This window comes from Gymnoscopelus braueri (assembly GCF_963280865.1).
Source record: "Gymnoscopelus braueri genome assembly, chromosome: 9".
NCBI classification, from domain to species: Eukaryota; Metazoa; Chordata; class Actinopteri; order Myctophiformes; family Myctophidae; genus Gymnoscopelus; species Gymnoscopelus braueri.
Genome location: NC_137610.1, coordinates 30,268,778 through 30,286,713, shown reverse-complemented (window position 1 = coordinate 30,286,713; position 17,936 = coordinate 30,268,778). Strand labels below are relative to the sequence as shown.

The window sequence follows — 17,936 nt, the reverse complement described above, 5'->3', positions numbered from 1 at the left end:
CGGAGGATTTTACTGTGTATTCTCTGTCTTGTCAATGTCTCCTTCATGTTACGTTCTAACATGTTATTATGAATAGAAGCAGCACAGTTTATGAAAATACCACGCTCTCTCTTAGAACGCTGTCAGCAGCAGATAGACCAGGTGTTAGAGGGGAAGGATCATGCCAGTTATGACGACAGGCACCAGATGCCCTACGTCATGGTACAGTGACATCATAATTGATCATTGTTTCTGATTGACTGATACATTTTGTGGATCATAGGTCCCAGACCGAGAAGTACAATGACGCTGCCTGTGTGTGTAATGATTCTCTGTCCATACAGGCTACGATCCATGAGGTCCAGAGGATAGCTAGCACTGTTCCACTCAGTGTCTTCCACTGTACCACCAAAGACACAGAGCTCATGGGATACTCCATACCCAGGGTAAGAAGAGACAGGTGTTATCGGCGGCAGTGGCTCAGGAGGTAGAGCTTGGGAATCAGAAGGTTCTCGAGTTCGATCCTGGGCTCCCCCTTGTGTTACTGTCGAAGTGGTGGAAAGCCTGGTGACGCGAGGTTACTGTCAAAGTGTCCTTGAGCGAGACACTTGCGATGTCATGGAGAAATACTTAACTCCCCTCAATCCTAATGCCCCCCACCCCCTTTCCTGGATCCGATACCCCGGAGACATGATCATAGCCTAAATCGTCGCTGAAAATCTCTACCAGTCAACTACAATATTTTACAATACTATCAACAATATAAATACTATTATAAAGACAATGATTAAAGTCAACAAGAAGCGATCCTTTTGGCTGGAAGCATTGGAAAGTATGCGCAATGGCTCATGGGAGTAGTTCCTTAATTCTAAAAATATGTACACAGTCTTGTACCTTAAGCCTTTTTTGCATTTTCCAATTCTTTTTATGAACAGAATCAAATGTTTTATGGTCAAGATTCATCAGGGGTGTGGTTGGCTTGGTTCTAATTTTCCGGATTTTCTGAAACGTCAATGGAGAAATTAATGGGATTTCTACCCCTGAAACCTGCGCTGGTGAAAAACATGTCACTTATAGTCAGGGGATATTAGCAGAAAGATTTCCAATCTTGGAATAAATTCCTTACCAAAAAGAATCTTCACCAATGTGTTTGTAAGGTGTCTAGTAACACATCTCACAAAGACTGAAATTCAGTTTCCCTAGGAGAATTTTTTACAGCTGCTGAAAGTTGGGGTACCCACCATTTCCCTGCATTTCCATGCAGGGCAAAATAAATAAAATTTAATTCTGTTTTAAGTAGCATGTGAGGGGTCAAACTAGGGTGTTTTTATGATTCTGAATCCATTGCAAGCATTTGTTTTGCACCAAAACCACTCCTTGGGCTAAAAACAGCCCAATCTCAATGGGCTTTTTACACAAAAAGTATACCTGGACAAGGATGTCTATGGCCGTTTTTAGCCCAAGGAGTGGTTTTGGTGCAAAACAAATGCTTGCAATGGATTCAGAATCATAAAAACACCCTAGTTTGACCCCTCACATGCTACTTAAAACAGAATTAAAATTAGATTTTTTTTTGCCCTGCATGGAAATGCAGGGAAATGGTGGGTACCCCAACTTTCAGCAGCTGTCAAAAATTCTCCTAGGGAAACTGAATTTCAGTCTTTGTGAGATGTGTTACTAGACACCTTTACAAACACATTGGTGAAGATTTTTTTTGGTAAGGAATTTATTCCAAGATTGGAAATCTTTCTGCTAATATCCCCTGACTATTAGGAGCTCTATAGTATTATAGATTCATGATACGAGTTTATCTGTGATCATATGGTATGAGGCATAGCAAAGGTTTTAAAGCGGTAACATAAATAAAACATCTTACTGATGTTTTTGTTTTGTTTTTTCCCCCCAGGGTACTATGATCATTCCCAATCTGTCCTCCGTACTGTCTGAAGAGGGACAGTGGAAATACCCTAACGAATTCAACCCTGAAAACTTCCTTAATGACCAGGGAGAGTTTGTTAAGCCAGATGCCTTCTTGCCCTTTTCTGCAGGTGAGTTGGTTCTTTCAAAGTGGTTTATCTTGTTTCCAATCTGGGTGTGAGAGAACACCCAGTGAAACTCTTCCAAGGCTAAGCTGTCCTGTCCTATCTTTTACTGTTTAAGTGATTTTTTAAAGATTAATTATATTCTGTTTGTAATATGCATAAAGTGATTTTAAAAAAAATAATTATTTTCTGTGTTTGGATGCATGTCACACTTGGGAAAACGATATTTTGCTCCCATATATGCGTGAGTGTATACTGTGAAAGTAACAATAAAGAACCTTCACCTTGACCTTGACCTTGATGTTGGTTAATAGCAAATTTAAAGGATAAGCTAAAGATTAGCTGCTATATAAACTATTACTATAAAACAGGGATATGTGGAAAAAAAAGAAAAGAGTACATTCATGAAGTGTCATTGCCAACTTGAACATTCCAAACTTGGAAATTGTTAAGATCCTTTAACTGCACATCAAGCCTGTATCTGGGGTTTGATACATAACATACTTTGGCCCCGTTATCACGATAAAATACACGTTCAATTGGATAACACGCAGCTTATCATTATAACTACTAGGCTGTTGAGCCTAGCCCTGTTGTGAGGATTTTAAGCAGGGCCCAAGTGCAGGAAAGAGCAGGTTAAGGAGTAAACTTTGTTTACTGACACACATACAGAAGAAAAAAAATAAAGAAGAAAAAAGTGACACACTTTTATTAGCGTTTTGGTCTGTTGGCCTTCCTCAGAATCACACACATACATTCCCTAACACAACACAGTAGACCCAATGGACAATCAACACAATGACATACAGTAGATGAGGGGCCAGATTGTGAGGTGACAGTGCCATCTGCTGGACAGGTGGCACAGCCATGACACAGTATGATGGTCAGGGGCATCAGGGATGACCAGCGGGCAAGCTTTTATCCACGTCGATTTAAATTGTTGTTGAACTTTGGTAGAATAGAACCTAGCATTATACAGTCCAAATATACTGTGTGTGTGTGTGTGTGTGTGTGTGTGTGTGTGTGTGTGTGTGTGTGTGTGTGTGTGTGTGTGTGTGTGTGTGTGTGTGTGTGTGTGTGTGTGTGTGTGTGTGTGTGTGTGTGTGTGTGTGTGTGTGTGTGTGTGTGTGTGTGTGACTGTGTGTACACTATATATGCGGTCAAATTATAAATATTTTTGGCAACGACCAAGGGGCATTACACCTCATCCTGACATACAGCAACGCAAGCGAGAAAAAGTGATTAGGATTAAGTGAAAGTGAAGTGAAAGTGATCTGGGTGGGCGGATAGCCAATGAGTTTGTGTGGCTTCAAACTACGACTAAACTACGTTTTATTAAGAGCTGTCATTTAAAAATAAATCATTTATACTGTACAAATAATCAGAAAATGTACTACAAATGTACTACATATCACATGTAGTATGTGTAACATGTGATATGCTAAAGCATGCAAAAGGTGTCTGTTTTGCTATCATTCATTTACTGACAGATTGTCCTTACATGAACCAGGTCCCCGCATGTGCCTGGGAGAGGGTCTGGCTCGTATGGAGCTCTTCTTGATCTTGGCGACTCTGTTAAGGAACTTCCAGTTCATCTGGCCTGAGGATGCAGGACAGCCAGACTACACCCCTGTGTTTGGGGTCACTCTGACCCCAAAACCCTACCGCATGGGGATCCGACAGAGAGATGTAAAGTAGGAAAGTCTGGAGAAAGAGAGAGGAACTATGAGGACTGAAAAAATGGCATTCATATCTGAAAGCACAAGGGGGAGAGAAAATATGTCACTACTCTTTATGTCTCTGAATGGAACAGTCCATTGTAAGATTTGTACATAAGTTAAGCAAAATTGTGTCCGGGTAGCTCAGTCGGTACTCGGTAGAGCTCTCGCCTTTGGACCACAAGGTCATGGGTTCAATCCCGAGCACTGCCAACTCAGCATGTGAGTAGCCCGGCTTGGGTGTGTAATGTTCTATATGGCTGCATTTCTGAATTCCTAAAGTACAATTTATGTAACATTGGAGAAACAATCTAAGTAGCAGATATAATGAAACAAACAGTACAAGTAGTGATTTTGTAACTAGTTATTCATGATTGAACTCATGATTAAAGGTAGGGTAAGTGATTTTCTTTGGTTAAAATAAGTGTTAAATAGCTCTATATTCTGATTCATTGCTATAGAGTGTTTGTTCAGTAAAAGGAGTCTCCTTGTCTCTCCAGCTCTTTATAAAACAGAAAATGAATTTTTGTTTCAGTTTCAGTTTCATTTCCAATTTTATCCAATCGGGATAGAGAACTCAATCAGGATATAGATTAAACAAGTGAAATTGGAAGTGATGACACTAAGAAATGAGCAGGCAAAATTGGAAGTGGAACACTATAAAAATGAACCTTAAAAATGGGTACTTTCTCCTGATTGGCTGAGATTTTGACACCTACCGGAAAATTTATTTTCTGTTTATTAAAGAGCTTTTTGATTGAAATTTATTAGGCAAAAGAATAAACAACACATTTATACATTTATACATTTATAATACTTTTGTCTAAAAGGTCCGACCAAAAAAGTCCTGGCGGACTTGTTTCCGTTGGGGTCCTTGAATTAATTTCATAGACATATATAGTAGCAACCAAACAGTTCAAATCAACATAAAAAACAGAGAAAAAATACCACTATGTACAAAAAAAGCATCATGAAAAATTAAATAAAAGTATATACAAAAAAAAAAGAGCTGGAGCTGGAGAGACGGGGAGACTCCTGTTACTTAACAAACACTCTATAGCAGTGATTACTATCAGAATATAGTGCTTTAACCTTTTAACAAAATACTTTTTGTTTTAACCCAAAAATATCACTTACCCTACCTTTAAAGTTTGTATTGTTAATAGTGCAATAACCTTATTTCTGACTCAACTTTTTCCGGATGAAAAAGTCTAATTGACTTTTATGGCATTTGAATTCAAGAATTCTAACACCATGTATCTTATAAATAATGTGTGTGTTTTGTGGTGCTCTTACATTGTACTACTGTATATTGTATAATGTGATTAAAATGATTTCTTACATAGGATATGTCTCTTCTTTAGCATACAGTATCTTACACTCTGTAATATTATCATACTTGATATAGATGCAACCACTAAGGAACAGCTGTAGCCAGCCATTGTGTAACATTGTAGTACTGCTATGCACCAAGACTGTAATTAGTTGACATGGAATCACAACGAAAATGAAGATGCCAGTTTTAATGGCAGTTAAGTTTCATCTTAACTGTATCATTTCAGATTTCCCAGAATTCCTCTGAGAGGAGAGCCCCTGAATCTACTGCCCCTGGCAGTAGATTGTAATCGTGCCACAAATTAGGTAATTGACCCTTTTCACAGCAGACATTTATGTGTGTGTGTGTGTGTGTGTGTGTGTGTGTGTGTGTGTGTGTGTGTGTGTGTGTGTGTGTGTGTGTGTGTGTGTGTGTGTGTGTGTGTGTGTGTGTGTGTGTCATTTAGGTGTTTCTGCTCGAAATTAACTCTAAAGAAGCTGTCCATACTGGTACACAGTGTGTTTACTGTCTTAACTGTTGGCCTGCATAGTCAGGGCTGTTAACAAAAAAATGTGGACACGGCTGACAAAAGCGCCAAATTTTTTCTACATGCTCTCCATCACCATAAGTTTCATTTTGGAAGGGGAGCCACATCATCAAGATGGCAGAAGGCGGCCATCTTGGATTTCAAAGATGTCCACCATGTAATATCTATAAGTGCCAATATCTCGGCTTCAAAGCCACTTAGAAGGTCAATCTTGGTGTCAAAATATACATTATCTGGGTCAAGGAATGCAATAAAGCTATTGAGAATACCACTAGATGTTTATTTGTGCCAAGATCAAATAAATATGTTCATTCTTAGCAACATATTTACATAATTTTCAACTCGGTTAGCAATCAGACACATAGAAAATGGAGCATGAAGTCAATTGACATTCAAATTATCTGTCACATTGACAACTGCAAAGATCTGTGCAATTCCAGTGTGCCTTCTTGCATGAGCACCTTGCACCACAACCACGTTTACAACCGCACTTGACCAGTTCATTGCAGGCTTTTGACGCCATCGGTAGAATGCTCCACACAGGAAGCCAGACCTGGTTGTTGTCATCCAATGTCCATCCCCATCCTTCTGGACTGGGTGTCGGCTGCTGGGCCAGTTCAGACGTGGCCCAGATCCCAGACTGGTAGGCAACTCGCTTCACGTGTTGCAACAGTGAATCTTGCGTTGGTGGAATGTGTTCCATCGTTTTGTTCTTCTGGCAGAACAACTCTCGCCGTGCTTCATTGACAGATTCCAAATCACTTGTCTTATCATACATGATGACTGTGAAACGCCCAAGAAGCTGAAAGTGTTGGGCATCTATGGTCACTGAAGTGTATGGATTTTATGCCATGTTGTTGAAGGCCTGGGTGACCTCAGGGTAGGACTTCCACGCCACCCTTGCTGACTTCTTCCCTTTCCCGCAGAATGCTGATGTTGTGTCACAGCCTGTGTAACAGTGGAAGATGGGAAGTGCTATGGACTTGTCTTTGCCCAGAGCATGGCAGATGGTGTTTATATGAACATAGGTGTAGTTCTTGCCAGTGCCAAAAGCAACCCAGATGTCTGCAGCTGGATACTTGGTGAGCAGGGCATGGAACTTGCCGTTGAGGATAACGACAACATCCGTATCCACAGTGCGTATCAAGCAGGTAGAACAGCCATGTTCCAGGGCATCAAGCAGGTGAATTACTATCCTGGTGTCGGCCTCTTCGTGGTTACATGGCAGCATGGAGTGGCTGGTGTCTGTGCCGACCACTGTGATGCCAGATGTGATGAAGACCAGCTTGCCCTCTGGCCAGGCAGTTAATGCAATCTTCCCCGAGAATAAAGTGAAGAGCTTTTGACTTATTTCCCAGCCGTAGTTTCCCTCTGTCAGACAGAGAGGGAGGGCATGGATGGTTTTCATGATTAAAGAAGGTGCTCATGCCCCCCTCTCTGTGTTGCATGGCTATATATAATCCGGAGAAGAGTGCCACCACATCATCCTTCAACATTGAGATCTGCCCTGTCTGCTTGGTCTTGGGTGTTGGGCATCTGAAGAGAGTGAGTGAGTTCTATTTGATGGGCGGTCCCTGATCACTGTCTTAAGGTACTTGTTGTACAGATCTCTGCCCACTGATTCCACAGTGCAGACTTTGTTAACTACTGACTCGTCAATCACATTTCATGCTTGTGGGTATCATCTAGGAACAGATTGCCCATCCAACTGATGGTGTAGTGCTTACTCTTTGAATGTCTTTTGTGTAAACATTACTTCTTCATGGTGTTGTTGTTTATAACCTTTTGCTATACTCCTGCTCAAACTGTATTAGGAGTTGTGCTTGTTTGGGCCCTTCGATCATCCACTTGCTGAGGGATTCTTGGTGAGCTCCACTGCACCTCCAGAACCCTTCAGATAACTATTCTGCTGCAGCCTTTCTTATCACAGTTTCCACGTATGCTACTCTGTCAAAGTTCTGCAGTAGTTACATGCAGACTGCTGGAGAAAACCAAGTGAAGGCAACAATTGAAGGCGGTTCAACACTTGCTTCCTTTCTTTTAAAAATAAATAGGAAATAACAAAGAGTCAGATATGTCAAGCTAAATACAAATCATACCAATATGTTGTGCATAATCTAGCCGAGGCATACAAAGTTGTGTAGATATATTGCCAGAATGAACCAAATGTTAACATCTTGGCAGATATAGTCACTTGTTGATATTCTCAATAGCTTTAATGAATTCCTTGACCCCAAAAACATATATTTTGACACCAAGATTGACTTTCTAAGTGGCTTGGAAGCTGAGATATTGGCACTTATAGATATTACATGGTGGCCATCTATGAAATCCAAGATGGCCACCTTCTGCCATCTTGATGACGTGGCTCCCCTTCCAAAATGAAACTTATGGTGATGGAGAACATGTACCAAAAAAATTGCGCTTTTGTCAGCCGTGTCCACATTTTTCAAAAATCTGGTCTTAAGCAACCGGACTAAAAAGGTATACGTGAAAAATGCAGGGCAAAGGTGTTTCCTTGGCCTAAGGTGTTGTGAGATTGTAAACATGCCATTTGCTGAATGTTCGCCCCAGAATAGTGATGTGCCGTGGCAGACCTGTCACTCTTGGTTCAATAAAACCCTAAAGTCCAGTTTATAGACGACATACACAGAAATTACTGTTTACATGCGCAAGGCATCTTTATTGACAAACAAGGGAGATTCCCTCTATACTATGTGAATAAAAGAACAGCAAATTAATGATATTAAAACAATACGACCCAGTGGCGTAACGCAGAATCGCGGGGCCTCCCCGCGGGAGTTTCACGTGAGGCCCACGCACATGCACGCGAAAAATTTGCACATGCATGCGAAAAATTTCAGGTTTAATTTGGGTCTAATTCGGGTCTAATTCGGTTCTATTTGACCAATATAAATCTACTTTTTTCTTTTTTTTTGCTGTAAAAATATTTGTATCAGCGCAGGCGGGGCCCCCCCTGCTGGTGGCCCCCCCGCACCGCATCACTTGCTGCCCCTCCGTTACGCCACTGATACGACCTGATATATCACGAAGGCAATTCGCTCCACATCAAAGTCTGCATGCAAACAAGCGTTCGGTTGAGCGCCTGGAGAATTCTGAAGTTCTTATCTATTCCATTCAGTATATCAACGCTGTGGCTATCAAGGCCTGTCTTCTGACTGCACTCTATAAAGTAAAGGTTGACGGCCCAAGGTTCCACAATGGACCATCAACCCCTCCTTGGGTACGAATTTAGTACCCACAACAACACAAGATTAAAATCTAAACAGTACTTTATAGCAATTATCATCTAGCACAACATATTGCATGTTTAAAAAAATCAGGTCCCATTTTTTTCCTATTTCAGTCATGTGAGCCGAGGAAAACCCTTTTCTTTGAAGGGGAAACTCTGAACTAGGCTGGGGCAGTCCCAAACCTACCATCTGGACATGAGCTCTTAATGGGGACAATCACACAACATTTGTCATTTGATTTCAATAAGTGTATTGCTAAACTTAGGGTCCCTCAGTGGGGCATTCCCACTGAGTTTTCCTTTACAAGCAACTATTCTATGTATATTATTATTAATTTTATTTATATATTTTTTTAAATCTTGTAATATGTGTGCATTTTTGTTTCTTCTCCAATTCCTCTGGTTGAGGTGGTCACTTTTCCGAGCCCGGAGGAGGAGGTTCCGACAGAGCCCAAGACTAGGCCCCCCCCCCCAACCCATCCAGCGCCATTAACGAATGTACTTGGCACTGAATGAGCTAAGAGACGGAGGTCCCACTCCCGAGCCCCCGGGTCCGTACCCTCCTGGGGCCTGAGACCGGAGCCCCCCGTATTATACACAGGGGCCCCAACCCCCAAGCGCCAGTCAGATCCGTACCCTCCTTGAGGTCGAAAGTCGGGGCGTAGATATCGTGCAGGGGTGTTCTTCGTCAAGTTCAGCATGGGGGCCCAGGTGGCAATATAATGTTTATGTGGTGTGTATTGGGATTCCTCTGTATCTGCTCTCTTATCACTTGCCATGTGCGAAGGGCAACACAGCCTATATTTAATGTGCCTAAAACTGCCAGGGAGATCGCTACGATCAGATTACGTCCCCCAACATTACTATCAAAATCAAAATCAAAATTGTTGTGTATTCTGGGGTCGTTCAGTGGCCTTGGGCAGCATAGATGTAGGGCCGTGTAAAAATCTCTCTGTTTGGTCTCTCAATACTACATCTATATAATACTATACTATCATCACTTATGAATATGCTATTATACTATACATATGCTATCCCTCCTTGACCTGCCACCCGGCAGGGCACACAGCATAGGAATGTGCAGAGGCCTTTACCGTGACTAAATGTAAAATGGTTCAAAGACTTATCTATAATTATTCAATCAAATTGATATTGGGTTGCACTTATAGTTACAATTAGTTAGTTAATTTTCATTCACCTTTTTTTGACATACACAACAACACATACCGTACACAAAATGTAATTGGAAACACAACAAAACAACTTTCCTGTGCCTTATGCACAGGTCAATTTACATTATTCTCGGGCTGTACAAACTTGTGCAATTCTCTTCTGCCACTAATGACCTGTTTCAGAGAAATGGAAGGTTAATAACAGCAGAAGTGTACAAGTGTCGTCTGCAACCAGTTGATCTGTTTTAGAGAAATGGAAGGTTAACCACAACAGAAGTGTACAAGTGTCGTCTGCAACCAGTTGATCTGTTTTAGAGAAATGGAAGGTTAACCACAACAAAAACAACCTTAACTAGAAAATGTGCTCCTCGGAGCACAGGTCTCCGCCAGTACTGTTTCTGATTAATCCTGTCTTACCTATTTATATTACATATTGTCACGTGTCACTTGACCAATGTTAGCTTGGCTGATGGAAGCTCACTTCAAAAAATATAGATGATTTTTTGAAGTGCGTCACCTATTTATAGGTTTCTATGTCATCATGCGTCTCGCTAGCCAATCAGAGCATTGGTGACAACAATTGTCACGTGTCACGCGAAGCTTGACCAATGTTAGCTTGGCTGAGACGGGGACACACACGGAAGGACAGGAACGAAAACATACTCTCCACCTCTGGCGGAGACAATCACACTTAAGTCTTTCGGACCTCCCCACTACCCTTGGTCAATCAGTGGTATCATGGCAATAGAAATAAAAGTTAGGTCAATGATCAGCAAAGCAATTGGATACATTTTGCACCAAAATCGATGATGGAAAGTATGAACTCTTTTGAAGATAGTGTAGGTTTCAGACAGTCCACCGCAACTGGCAACAAACTGCAAAGCAAATGTCAGCAATGTATGAAATCACTTGACATCCACTCTGCAACCAAAACCCAGTATGTTCTCATAATGTACACCAAACGCACTGACCATTAACATAACAGGGAGATATTCTGAGCAGCACACACAAACACATAGTTTCGCTTTCGGTTAATCAAATCAAAATAGCATGACAGAAGCCACCACGTACACCACCCCGAAGTGTGCACCCTTCAGAGGCCGTGGACCGTGCAGCTCCGTCTGTAGTCATAAATGTTCTGCCAAGCATCACCCAACGTGCTCGTGAGTCTCTCGACAACACCACTTAACTCAAGTGCAACAACTACCTTTCAATTCACGTAACTAATTTAGATAAGCATTTATGATATTTTGGTATCTTGTAAGAGCCTAAATGTCCCCAGTAGGTATGATATCTATTGTTTATGTTATAAACTTATCTTGCTATGGTTCACCCTGTCCACCCTGCCACAGTGTGATCAATTTATCGCTGCAAAAATCCATACTCTTCTAATGTTGGAATGCAACCTATTTATGTTTCTCTTCGCTTAAATAATTTTATTACTCTGCCATTCATGTAACATAAAAATAATGAACACTTAACTCTGTCCTATTTTAGCTATAGCCAGACAATAATTCTCATTTCAATACAGCCTTTACTTAATTATTTTCACAATTCTGAGGTTCCCTTGTGCACTTCAGTCTCGTTCATCTGTGCCTGTCTTGTTGACACAGCCACTGAATTGGGTGAACTAGCTGAACTGTAAACATCTTGATAAGAAAGGACATCTACTGTACAGTGTCGATGTGGAAAAATTTGAGCTGCTCGCCACTAAAATCAACTTATCTCCTCCCTTAATTTTTCCCTACATGTATTGTCTTTATTCAAAAATTATAATATGTTGATGAATACTAATAACCTAAATAGTCGTTAAACAGCCTTCATAGTTTCAGACTGAGACGTGCATGCCTCTGAAAAGCCACTAAATTATTTATGTTATATCATCAACTGAGTATATTGAAATCTGTTTTAGTGACCACAAACTTAATTTCTGCAAAAAATGTAATTATAGGGATAATGATGATAATTAATTAGTTAAAGGAGAATTCCGGACATTTTAAGTGTTATCTTTGATGTGTCGTTACTCACCTACCGACGTAAAAAGTGGCATTGTTTTTTTTCCAGAGATTCCCCTGTCGTCATTTTTTCAACCCCCTCCGTTGTCATAATGGGAGCGCGTGGCTTAGGGAAATTCGTCTATTATATCCGATGCAAAGTTATTTTTTTCTCTACTCCTACTCATTGTAGAGTCTCATGATAGTCAAACATGCGCTGAAAGTTCCTGAGAGGCTAGCGCTACTGCCGAACGATTTAACACTGGTTGCTTGTTTCTCTCCAGAACCTGGCAACTTGGTGTTGCCAGGTAGAGAAACAAGCAACCAGTGTTAAATCGTTCGGCAGTAGCGCTAGCCTCTCAGGAAGCCACGCGCTCCCATTATGACAACGGAGGGGGTTGAAAAAATGACGACAGGGGAATCTCTGGAAAAAAACAATGCCACTTTTTACGTCGGTAGGTGAGTAACGACACATCAAAGACAACACTTAAAATGTCCGGAATTCTCCTTTAATACCAAATCTCAATGCTCTCGTAGTTTCAGCTTAAAAAAAACAACAAGCCTCTGGCCTTGCATTTTTAGAACTGGTAAGTGCTTCCTCATCTTTCACTTAACAAAGGTTGCTTCCTTGATTCTTTTTTTTTTTTTTTTCAATATATTGTCTTTGGTTTTGAACAAATATATATATGTGTAAATATTTTAAATGACGACGCTATTCATTAACATATCTCACTTAATTTATTATCAATTATTCTTACATTGGAGTACTAACACTCATTTAAAACTGGTCGTGATTGAAGAACATAACATGTTTCCGTTTCAGTTACCTAGCATGACACTAGGCTTGCATACTTAGATTACTTTGAAAAAAATATATAGTTTGATTGTGGCGTTCTATTTAGCAATAATTCCAAGAGTTTGTCACTTGTCACTTAAGTCCATTGGACCTCCCTCAATAGGGTTGTTTTTTTCACTTATTACATTATTAAAGTTATCACTCTGTAATTGTTTTAGTCATATTGTTGTGTAAGTTCATAACAGAACGAATTATGTTATAGATAACTATACGACCAAGCACTAATAGCTCTGGTGTGTGTGTGTCTCCCTCGCTATTGTATCTATAAACATAAGTCGTGTTGTGTCCTCTCCAGATCGATAGAAATGTATGTATTTGCACATGTCGAGGCCACAACAACAGAGAGTGGGCAAGAGGTCAACCCCGGCTGCGTATATTCCACTGGCTGAAGAGACGAGAGGTCATGTGTCCGTGACCATAGCATAGTAGTGAACTAGTGTAAAGTCTCTGAAACATTCAAAGTAACAAGCTTCCCCAAGGCTTGGTGTCTGTTCCCCGTAGGTGTCATCAGACGTGAGTCTCATACACGTAGCAGCTTGTATCTATTGCTGGCCCTCTACGTCATGTCCAGAACGATGGTTTATGTTGTGGTGTTTCACTTGTAGCGCACACAGTACAGTTCGATGTCCCATCAGGTCATAGCTGGAAGTGAACCTCTGCCATTCATGTTGTAAGTTAGCGTCGAATGTGGAATCAATACATTTCTAACTTCTGTGAAGGTCCATTTTGGGAATATGTATGTATATTAATGTATGGATTACCAACAGGCACTGTGTCTGTGGCACTTGAATGTATTTTGATTCTGCAGTCTGTGTGGCAAATCTCACTATGGTGCATGTGATGTCAGTAAGGCCTCTGTTCTGCTCTTGGCCTTCATGTGCGCGTGCAAGCCATGTTTGGTCTATAACAACTAATGTTTTATGATCACTGCACTCCAAAATGTCACTCTCCACTACAGTATATGTTATGCAGCGTGGCCGTGCTAATGAAACAAGGAATTAAGAGTTCACACTACAAGCGTTTGGGCTTTCTGCCCACTTACATTCTTAAAATTAGTATTGTTAATATTGTTATTATTATTATTGTTACATATTTATTTATTTGAGTCCAACACTCTACTAATTTATTCACACGGTCAAAATGGCATTATTATTATTTTTTCCTAGAATGGCTTCTGCTGGCTGGTCCTCCTTGCTGATATTCATTTCAGTGTCTACAACACTCTCACTCTATGCGTGTTTACATAAAAAATGGCACCTTTATACTTTGCCTCTATTGTTATATTATTGCCACGTATGGTAACTCTTGTTTTATATATATTCTGCAGAATTTTCTGAAGAAACAAATTTATTTGAAGAACATATTCCTCACTTAACTCTGACCTCGCTTTTTTTCATTTTATATTTTTCCAAAATATCTGACTCCAAAGCTTCTAATCTTAAGGGTTACATTCCCTAGTTATCTGTTTCACCCAATCAATAGCATCAACGTTGCCATGTGGAGGTACTCTGCTGCAAGCACAAGTCCAACATTCTAAATTTGCAATAAGTCACTTTTGAACCCACTTAAATATCCAAGGTTTCCAGTAATTATACTGGAGTAGATGTACAACATTGGCCTCTGAAATGTAGTCGAGTAGAAGTAAAAGTATTGGCAACTGGAACTACTCTAGTGCAGTACAAATGGAAAACCTCAAAATGTACTTAAGTAGAACACTAAAGTACTTAGTGACCTTTCACCACTGAACCCCATGCCGGCGGTTATCTTCCTTGTTTAAATTCCTAAGCAGGACAAAATCTCTAAACAAAGTGCTCACGGAGCAGACTACACTATCCACTGACATGTACTTGGGTCAAAGTACCAAAAACAAAAATGGTATCGGAGTGGAGTGGAACACCAACGTGAGAAGTGTTTAATAGGCAGCCTGTCCCCATTCACAATTTCTCAGATTTAACATGCACAATTTTCCTTTTGAAAATAGCAGATCCACAAGCTCGAAGTGCTTGAGATGAAATAGCTTGTGAGCTTGTAGATCGGCAATTTCCAAATGGCTGAGCTGTGTGCAGGGCTGAAGTGGTCTTGCAGCAGTTATCAACATCTGCAAGGTAAACAGTAACCAACATTCTCAGGGTTTATTTGCTGGGGCAGAAGCACACTGTTTGCCTCTGAGATGCAGTGGAGCGGAAGTGAAAATACAGGCAGCTGTAAGGGCTCTTTAAAGCACGTTTAGTTGTCTACCATTGATCATGTTCCACTACATTTTATGATTAGAGTTGTGATGTTTTTTATATATATATTTTTTTTTACATATAACATACATATAAAGACAACATATATGACGACTTGTAGTATTTTTGGGGTCTTCCCTAAGCCGCGGACCCAGCTTACAACCTGTAGTATTTTTGGGGTCTTCCCTAAGCCGCAGATCCAGCTCACACATGTAGTATTTTTGGGGTCTTCCCTAAGCCGCGGACCCAGCTTACATATAACCTGTAGTTTTTTGGGGTCTTCCCTAAGCCGCAGATCCAGCTTACACATGTAGTATTTTTGGGGTCTTCCCTAAGCCGCGGACCCAGCTTACATATAACAACATATAACGACATATAACAACACAACTTAGGCTACACGCTATCTTCTCCCATGAACCCGGCGTGGTTTGCCGTGTAAACGCCACTTAAGTCTTTCAGACCTCCCCACCGGGGCGCAGTCCCAGGCTAGACCCCTTTCCACTTGAGCTCGCCACCCAGGTCACCCTGGATAGAGAGTTCAAGCCTCCTGCTTCCCGGCGTCTTCTTTTCAAAGCCCACCGATCACAGGAGCATGACTCGCTTAGTAACTGTAGCACTCTGCGGTCGCTTTCAGCTTGTCATGGCCTGACTGTACATTGAGCCGGAAGCAGCGACCACACGTCTCCGGGGAGCACGCCATGGTTTTAACGCTATTTGCGATCCGACCGGCGGGTGACCCAGTCGATAGCGATCCCTTACCCGTAGGCGTGGTTGGCGCCCCAGGCAGGAAACCGACGGTCTTGTCCTGGCCCCGCTTGGCTACGGGAACCAGAATATTAACCGTTTTCACCCGCCTTGCCTGTAGCCGGTGAGTCACGCACTCCCGTCCGGTTAGGTGTGGACTGTCATCCACGCACCATGTGCTGCCAACCCTAGGAGAGAGCGGCAGTCGGCACACCGACTAGACGGAAAACACAGCTAGGATGTTGATTCATCCTTGACAGAACACGGGGGCCTTCAGTCTCTCCCCCAGCACTATACTACGTTTTTAACGTGCTCTGGGAGCCTTGCGACCCCGCTGCCGCCTGTTCTAGCCAAGGATTGGGGAGCCTACCCCCTAACCTCAGCTAGTGTAGTGTCTCAGTAAACTATAGGATCATAGAATACAGAGAGACAGTGTAGTGTCTCAGTAAACTATAGGATCATAGAACACAGAGAGACAGTGTAGTGTCTCAGTAGACTATAGGATCATAGAATACAGAGAGACAGTGTAGGGTCTCAGTAGACTATAGGATCATAGAATACAGAGAGACAGATGCTGGGAGGATCGACTCGGTCCACCCAGCCACGCTAACATCATGGGGTATAGGAAGTACAGACTAGAGCCTAAGTATTAATACACAAAGGTCATTCAATCTGCTGTTCAGTGGTGACTTCACATGCATGCAATCATATTTACACATTATCTTTAACAATTGACCTAAATTTGATATAATACAATTCACATATAGCACCGCGTGTACCCTTCCTGGGGCCCCAAAGAATTGTAGCACATAGTGTATGGGCGAATTGTTATTTGGATCTTATGGATCCAGCGGTCGTCTGGACTGGACAGGGTCACGGTCGGGGTCACCAGCTGATGTGCCGTGGCAGACCTGTCACTCTTGGTTCAATAAAACCCTAAAGTCCAGTTTATAGACGACATACACAGAAATTACTGTTTACATGCGCAAGGCATCTTTATTGACAAACAAGGGAGATTCCCTCTTTACTATGTGAATAAAAGAACAGCAAATTAATGATATTAAAACAATACGACCTGATATATCACGAAGGCAATTCGCTCCACATCAAAGTCTGCATGCAAACAAACATTCGGTTGAGCGCCTGGAGAATTCTGAAGTTCTTATCTATTCCATTCAGTATATCAACGCTGTGGCTATCAAGGCCTGTCTTCTGACTGCACTCTATAAAGTAAAGATTGACGGCCCAAGGTTCCACAATGGACCATCAATAGGCATGCTAGGGTTCATGTGGTTAAATAAGTGAATGAAAGAGATTGAATAATGTTTTTTTCCCCTCTGTATGACATGTTCTATTCAAAAAAAGTTAGAGATTTTTTTCATTCTTTGGAACTATGGTTGGTGTCATTGAAGGCTGATAACTGGGACTAAGCTACAACTTGGGAAGGGCTTTCAATTTGAAATATTATCTAGATATATAGACCTTATTTACCTATATAAACATTTTTAATGACTGAACCTGAAAATAATAAAATAATAAAAACTTTTGTTTAATGATACTGTGTACGGATTTTCGTGATGTTTGGGGAAAATCTGTAGGTGTAATAACAAAAAAATTGTTTTGCGAAAATCAATCTCCTGGTGGCGCTATGACAGGCCGATCTGAAACATTCGGGGTAGAGGTTCTGCTCTGGCATCCAGGGAGTGTGCGTGCACAGTTTCGCTGCGAGCAGCCCAACAGTGCCGGAGAATGATTAGCTACTCATGGACAGGGTGCAAACTAAAACATAGTCTCTGCCACGCCTTCGGCCTGGCGGAGACAAAAAAATATGTAGGCTATATTAATAATCATTTAAATATTTTTAATCAACTGTCAGTGTCAGGTGATATGCAGTATTTTGCATACCTCTCTTCAACAACATGTGTCTTGTGAGTGACTCCCCCCCTCTTTTGCAGTGTTACCTGAGTCCAACCTAGCGTCACCACTGAGGACCTGGAGCCACTGTGTCAGATCCAGATCCCCATGGCTCCGATCTCAGTAAACAATCGTGGTGTTGTTTACAACTACAGCAGGGAGTGCAGTGCAGTG

The 17,936-nt window shown here is 41.4% G+C and overlaps 1 protein-coding gene across 3 annotated transcripts in view; it reads left to right on the top strand.

Moving 5' to 3' along the window:
• The window catches only part of LOC308091320 (cytochrome P450 2F2-like), a 36,618-nt gene that overhangs the window by 7,802 nt on the left and 10,880 nt on the right, over nucleotides 1–17,936 (top strand). Inside the window, exons 8-12 of one of the 3 annotated variants that reach the window (XR_013933696.1) lie at nucleotides 116–201; nucleotides 324–425; nucleotides 1,886–2,027; nucleotides 3,532–4,131; nucleotides 4,890–4,928. Coding sequence is in view for 1 of the 3 variants with exons in the window: in XM_080436833.1 (XP_080292959.1) it covers nucleotides 116–201; nucleotides 324–425; nucleotides 1,886–2,027; nucleotides 3,532–3,719 (518 nt within the window). In the remaining 2 variants the exon portion in view is untranslated. Of the gene's footprint in view, nucleotides 1–115; nucleotides 202–323; nucleotides 426–1,885; nucleotides 2,028–3,531; nucleotides 5,086–17,936 lie in introns of those variants that run through there. The other 2 variants (XR_013933695.1, XM_080436833.1) reach the window with 2 other exon arrangements.